At 37.4% G+C, this 7,162-nt stretch overlaps 1 protein-coding gene and 1 long non-coding RNA gene across 2 annotated transcripts; one reads left to right on the top strand and one right to left on the bottom strand.

The window, feature by feature from the left end:
- Positions 1–577: 577 nt before the first annotated feature.
- On the top strand, positions 578–4,332 carry LOC133795507 (uncharacterized). Its single transcript, XM_062232956.1, has 3 exons — positions 578–751; positions 3,619–3,803; positions 3,894–4,332. The coding sequence occupies exons 1-3, from the start codon at positions 578–580 to the stop codon at positions 4,330–4,332; spliced, it is 798 nt and encodes a 265-aa protein (XP_062088940.1).
- Positions 4,333–4,579: 247 nt separating this feature from the next.
- Positions 4,580–5,788, bottom strand: LOC133793838 (uncharacterized). The gene is made up of 3 exons (XR_009874980.1): positions 5,517–5,788; positions 5,362–5,436; positions 4,580–4,803 (listed from the first exon to the last, which is right to left on the bottom strand). It is a non-coding gene; the product is annotated as an uncharacterized LOC133793838 (long non-coding RNA).
- Between the last annotated feature and the right edge of the window lie 1,374 nt (positions 5,789–7,162).

The raw sequence follows: 7,162 nt of genomic DNA on the forward strand, positions 1-7,162 counted from the left end.
GGATTTTACATCAATAAGAACACTAAGTGGATGTAGGTTATTACCATTTTATTGGGTCCGAACCACTATAAATCTTTTTGAGTCGTTTATCTTTTTGTCTTGATTTCATCTCATTTCCATCGTTTTACTTGACTCCGTGTCGTTGACCAATTCGAGGGTCAACAATATTGAACAGAATATTCTTATATTTAACAGTAGATTGTAAACATGACTTAAACTTAAATAAATAAATTATTAAACAAATTAAAATAAGATATTTTTTAGATATTTTACAATGATAATTATTTAAAAATAATAAAACCATGCATTTTATAACTTAAATAAAATTTAATTAAACTTAATATTATATTAAACATATAATATATAATATTTTTTTTGTCACTGCCCAATTCAAAAACTAGAACAAACATAAACTTAAACAAAAATAAATTAATCAATTAATTAAAATAGGATATTTTAAAGATATTTTATGATAATTTAAATAATTAAATCATATTTATTTAAAAATAATAAAGGCACAATATGAGTAATAAACTTTTCCCTAGTTTCTTCTCTCTCAGTGATTATCGTCAAAGCTATGGCTAAAGGGGCTAGGAACGAGGGGAAAGCTAAGGCCAAAGGTAAAGTTAAGAAAGTAGGACCCTCGTCTTCTGATAGGATAATCAAAACACGGTCGACGGATGCAATTGTGGGGGTCCAAGAGCTGGAAATTCTCAAGGTTGAGGAAGGGGATTATGAGCATCTAAGCAAGGTTTCTTCCCCTACAACGACAATCTGAAATTCGCACAGATTTTGGAAATTGGCTAGATGTAATGCCCCAAATTTCCTAATAAGGTTTAGAACCTTGATTAGGAGGCCGGGAGGGCCATAATTGATTTATTATGCTATTTAATGATAATATGCATGTTTAGGTGTATTAAATATGCATGTGAACCCATTTGTGATTAATTGGGTGATTTTCATATTTTGGCCATTTCGGGCATTTTTGGCATATATGTGAAATGGGCGTGGTGTTTTGTTATTGTTTGGTTATGCCAGGGTTACCCAGCACAAGACGATCCTAGGAGGTAAGCTAGTGGGAAAGTCACAACGGGATTTAAGCTTGACTTGGAGTAAGTCAAGGGGTATTTAGAGCATTACCGGGTTATTGGTAATGGGAATTAATATTTGGTGCTAAATTGGGAGTTAGTAAGATCAGGGGGAAATTCTAGAAGTTTTGACTATAATGTCCCCGGGGGTGTTTTCGGGACCCCGAGCACTAGGTTTTATTGGAAGCTACTTAAGCTCTAAGTAACCTTTTAAAAGAATAAAAAGAACGTTCTGTACGTTCTCTCTCCCTCTAAGTTCCATTTTCGTCTCCCGATTACATTTTCGAAGGTAACTTGAGTTCTAGGACTCGGAATCAAGCGAGGATCGAGGCATAGCAATCCTAAGGAAAATTATAAGCTTATTAGCCGGAGGATTTAGTTGAAAACAACTTAATCAGAGGTAATTCAAGTTTTAAGTTCTAAGTTTTTAAAGTTTTTAAGCTTGAATTGGATTTTGTGTTTTGATGTGTTTTTGGGTGATTTGAGACTTGAGTTTTGTTGGTTTTGGATCATGGGGATGTTTGGGAACTTTGATTTTTGAGTTTGGAGATGTTTGGATATGTTTATGAAAGGATTTTAGATGAAGAACTGGAGGATTTTTGGCTGGGTTCGAGGTTGAGTCGCGGCTCTGTTCTTGGGCGCTGCGACTCAAGCTTGAAGAAGCTGGTGGTTTGGTGCTGATGGGCTATTTGAGCTGCAGCTCTATTGGGTAGAGCTGAGGCTCTAATTGCTGTCAGAGAGGATTTTTGGGCCTGATTTGAGTGGGGCTGCGGCTCTAATGTTTGGGGCCGCGGTTCAAAAGAGGAAAAGTGACCAAAATGGGTTTTTAGTCATGGGAACTCAAACCTTAGGCCTCGGGATCATTCCTACTACCCGGATTGGAGGCGTTTGATGTCTCGGAGGCTAGGTCTTGGTTCCGGGATTGGTTTTAGAACTTGAACTCATTGGATCACCATTTGTGGTTGTGACTAGGTTATCACTAGAGGCTTGGAATCGGGATCGTGCTTGTGGCTCATTTGTTGGTAACCTGTGCTTGGACCCAAGGTAAGAAAACTGCACCCCATGTGTGACATGCATGGCTATTATTGATGCATGTTGGATGTTTAAATGTAAACATTGATAGCATAATGAATGCTTAGAAATCTTGCTCATTTGCATATGATTACTATTGAGGCATGCTGGATGATTAAGTGTGATGCATGTGATGCACGAGAAACATGTGACTAGGGCATGCCATGGATATCGAATATGAGATTGGTCAGAGCTTGAGTCTCTGTGTTTGTACATGATCATTATTATGCTCGCAATTGTTAAGTAAGCATGCTGAATGCCTCATCTTTGGATGTGTGATATATGATATATGTTTGGTAGCAATGCTTACTTGTGCATGGTACTGACTCATTAGTCAGAATTGGCAAAGGTGTTAGTATCAACTATGAAGCTGTGACTCATTAGTTAGGTTCGGCAGTGGTACTGGGCATTGGTCACATAGTGCTGACTCATCAGTCAGGACGGCCTTAGCGTGTTCCACACAAGCCAGCAAAGATTAGATCTAATCGACTTTCTGCATGGGATGACTCAAAGAGCATTAATGCCGGACCGACCTCAAGTTCGATGAATATTGAAAAGCGCTTGTCTAGCCAAAGGCTAGTCATTTAGAGCCAGGGCCAGCGAGTCCCGTGACTGTTTTGTCACATGGCTATGGGCACCGGCCCCACAGTGACGTGCTTGTCAGTCACTCAGTATGGTTTACCAGAACCTCAAGTGAAATTCACTCATTTGATCAGAGCTATGAGCGCTGTATGATCATTTTGATCATCATGGCTTTGGGTGCTGCGCCCCGTAGTGAATTGCTTGTTGGTCACTCAGTATGGTTTACCAGAACCTTAAGTGTTGAGACACTCATCTGATTAGGATTGACTTGATAGTCATCCAATCAGAAGGGCATGATTTCTTATCCTGGATACCCCAGCATTGTTTGAATTCATTTGCATGCTTGAATAAAGCTATGTTTGCTAGGCATGCCAGATATGATTTCATATCATGATATGACTGTTCATGAGCATATGAGTTTTCTTGCTGAGCTTCGGCTCACGAGTGCTTTGTGGTGCAAGTAAAGGCAAAAGGAAGCTGGACCATCCTTGAGTTGGAGAGCTTAGGTGATGACGTGTACATATGCAGCTGCTCGACCAGTACTTGGGCAAGGTTTGAAAGAGAAACTAGGGTTAAACCCTGTTTTGCCGCTTAGACCTTTAAATTATATTTTTGGGATCTCAATGTATATAGTAAACGTTCTAATGAAACGTTGTATCTTAACCAAAATTTTTAATCCCTAAACCGCTAATCATACTTAGTTACACGTTTATGGCCAAACGACTCGATTAGCGAGTTTAGCACTGTTTACAATGTGCACTGTAGCGGTCCCTGAAGTTGGGGCGTTACACTAGATGCTTCCAATCGAGCTATGCATGATGTGATGCTAGGTAAGAATGCTTCTACTCCGATTTTACGATCTCACCATTCTAAGTAGACTTCAATACGAACTTGTGGAGAGAAATCAAATGGCTTAGCCGCCCCTCTGAATCAGGGTAGGAAAATTGGAATCAAGACAGAACCAGAGGATATTGCTGAGGAGATTAGTTACTGGCAACCTTCCATTGTTTGTTATGTCGTGGGAGCTAACCCTCCGGTCAATATTTTGGATGGTTTTGTGAGGTGATTATGGAAAGAAAATGTGGACAAAGTTGGAGTGCTTTCTAGAGGCATTTTCATTATCAGATTTCACAATCTGGAATTCCATGATAGAGTTCTTGATGGTGGATATTTGTTTTTTGGCAAGAAGCCACTTGTTATGAAACCATGGAACTCAGTGGATGATTTCACTAAGGAGGACATTACTATAGTCCCTACTTGGATTCAATTAGGAGGATTAGATATCAAGTATTGGGGTGAGGGATCTCTCTTCAAGATTATGGGGCAGATAGGGAGACCAATACAAGTTGATAACTTCACAAAACATAGGGACCGACTCTATTATCCTCGAATCCTTATTGAGGTTAGTATGGATCAGGAGTTTCCAACAACGATTGGGTTCATGAATGAATTTGACCAGGAAATAGAATTGCAAGTGGAATATGAATGGATTCCAATAGTATGTCACCTTTGTTCTGGGATAGGACATGAGACTAAGATGTCTAGGAAGGAAACCCAAGTTAAGAAAACTTGGGTACCCGGAAACTGGTGACAGAGCAGATCTCGATGATACCAGCAGTTGATGAAGAAGGTTTTCAGAAAATGTGATCAAGGGGACAAAGATGCAAGAGGTTTATACCAATCCAATAGTGACAAATTAGTATTCTATACTGACAGGGGTGTAACACCCTCACTTATTTTAGTTAAAACCATATTTGAGGTGTTACGTTTTAAAACTATATCATATAATTTATTACTGCAAAAGTCTGGACATTTTTTTTTTTTAAAAACTTGAAAACTTATTTCACATTATTTACATTAAACATAAAGTGGGTCTCAAACATATTATACATAAGTATTAAATAACCCAATTTGTTTTCAAAACATAACTTCACACTTTATTACAAACATTTCACTGATAACTGAAATAACCCACAAAAAGGTCGATGTGTTCATATGTACAAATCAAGGTCAGGACCATGCTTCAGTTCTCCTCATATCATTCACATATTTCTTTCTCTACCTGCAACACAAGACAACTGTGAGCCTAAAGCTCAGTAAGCAAAGTAATGCATGCAATGCTAATGATTACCCAATATCAATGGACATATACAACTTCTTTTTAAATTTTGGGCCCCTTAATATTGTGCACACTGTTTGAATTGGTCAATGCCTGCAGGGCTTGTTACACATATAATACAAAATCCCATGGGTTCTCCTCCGGCTAGCCTTCACCACCTAGATCGAGCATTAGATTTATCTTAGACATTTGGGGAAATTTTGACAGAGTTTCCCCTTAATTTTAGCTATCCTCAAATATCAAAATCCACCAATAATCTACATCAATTAACCTGCCATAACCATATATCCCAAATACCAACATGATTCATCATAAAGTTATCATATACCGATTTTGATAAAATTCTTATCTCCTAGATCATCATCCAAATTAAATGAGTCTCCACATCTATTAAAACATTTATAAACATATATACTCTCTTATAAACTCAATCAAATAACCAAAAATCATCTTGTACTCCAAGAACCCCAAAAACCTCATAAAACACAAAATTTCACTTACCGAGCAACTTTTCGGCGAAGACAATCTCTTCAAGCTTTTCTAAACCTCAAACCACTTGGAAACCCCAAGAAATATCTTAAAAAGGATAAAACACCATATATAAGCTTTCAGAAAAATTCAAAAACATAGTTTAACTTCCAAGTACAAGAACTTACCATAAAAAGGCTAGAACTAAGCTTAATCTACTTCTTTGGCTTTGATTTCACTTGGATCTCCTTAGAATTTCTTCAAACCAGCCAAGAAATGGTTTTTGGTTTTCTTTTCTCTCTGTTTTTCAGAATAATGGTCGTGCAAAGTGATAAGGTTGATGAAAATTCCTTATTTTCAATGATTTAGCCTTATTGTCAAAAGTTGACACCTTTCATCTCATCATTTCACCTTTTGACTTATGAAAACCTTATCACTTCAATAATTTCGACTTAATCATCTGCTAGGCCTATTATCCTTATGTGTAAAACACTCACACCAAACCTTAGGTCCATATGACTCCATACCCAATAGTTATGCTTACCCGATCGAGCGTAGCGCACTTATGCTAAGCTCGTTTTGACTTTGCATCAATACCACTGATTATGTATACCTCCCATCAAGAATTGATCTAATGGTTCTAAAACCATTTTTACATCATCAATGAGACCTTAATCATACCTCGATTACATTTGGTAAATCCATAAATACTCAATTTTACACCGAAATACTAGTAATCGACATTGTACTATTTTCCACTACTTAACCTATTTTGCCTTCTATATCTCACTTTCAACACTTAATTCCATGCCTTGTCCATATTTTTCATACTTTCTTATATCTTGAGCACATCAAACACCCATAAAAGACAACTCAAATGCCACAAGGTTAATAATATTGAGCATACATATAGACATCACATACACAACTTTTATACTTATACATGAAAACACTTATAAGAATATGCATATGCTCAAATTATACATATTGTATGATATGTAATGCAATGCAATCATGTGATTATTGGCCATATTATATCAAAATAATGTGGGTGCTACAAGGGGAGTAGGAAGAAGAAGGAATACACAGGCAAAACACTAGAGGAGGAGGGGGGGGGGGGGGGAGAGATCCCTCTACCTGTAATGGATAAGATACTATGTTGGAATGTAAGAGGGATTAACAGTCAACATAAGCATTGTGAGATTAAGCAATTAATCAACACAAAGACAGTTGGGCTGGTTAGTCTTCTCGAAACAATGGTGAAGAATAAAAAAATGGGATCACTTTATTCTAGTTTATTTTTTGGTTGGTGTCTTACTAATAACAATCCTTGGCGAGATAAAGGGAGAATAATTGTGGCTTGGAATCCGATTATGTATTCTCTTGATATGAGAGTATGTACTAGTCAACTTATACATTGTTTTGCTCAAGCTTCAAACACAAACAGGGAGATTTTTCATCACATTCGTGTATGGATTTAATGATGAGATGACTAGGGAATGGTTGTGGCATGATATTCATGGGATGGCATCGCTTATTGATGAGCCCTGGACAGTTCTGGGGGACTTCAATGAGATATTACACCAGAATGAAATAATTGGTAAAAAGATCAATAAGAAACCTTCTTTAAGCTTTCGGGATTGTATGGTTTCTTGCCAAATGGAAGATCTAAAGTTTTCAAGGTGTTTCTACGCTTGGACTAATAAACAGCATGCAGAGGATCGTGTCTATTCCAAGATAGATAAAGCTATGGTTAATTCGAGATGGACAGATACTTTTCCAAATTCAGAGGCAGTGTTTCTTCCGGAAGGTACCTTTGATCACAGTCCCATTC

The sequence above is a fragment of the Humulus lupulus genome, chromosome 8, assembly GCF_963169125.1.
Source record: "Humulus lupulus chromosome 8, drHumLupu1.1, whole genome shotgun sequence".
Classification (NCBI taxonomy): Eukaryota; Viridiplantae; Streptophyta; class Magnoliopsida; order Rosales; family Cannabaceae; genus Humulus; species Humulus lupulus.

What these genes read in the sequence shown, in the direction of transcription:
- LOC133795507 (XM_062232956.1), top strand. Translation starts at nt 578, where the DNA reads ATGGCTAAAGGGGCTAGGAACGAGGGGAAAGCTAAGGCCAAAGGTAAA. An exon ending in ATTATGAGCATCTAAGCAAG is followed by an intron (nt 752 to 3,618) that starts GTTTCTTCCCCT and finishes CATTCTAAGTAG; the next exon opens with ACTTCAATACGAACTTGTGG. An exon ending in ATTTTGGATGGTTTTGTGAG is followed by an intron (nt 3,804 to 3,893) that starts GTGATTATGGAA and finishes ATTCCATGATAG; the next exon opens with AGTTCTTGATGGTGGATATT.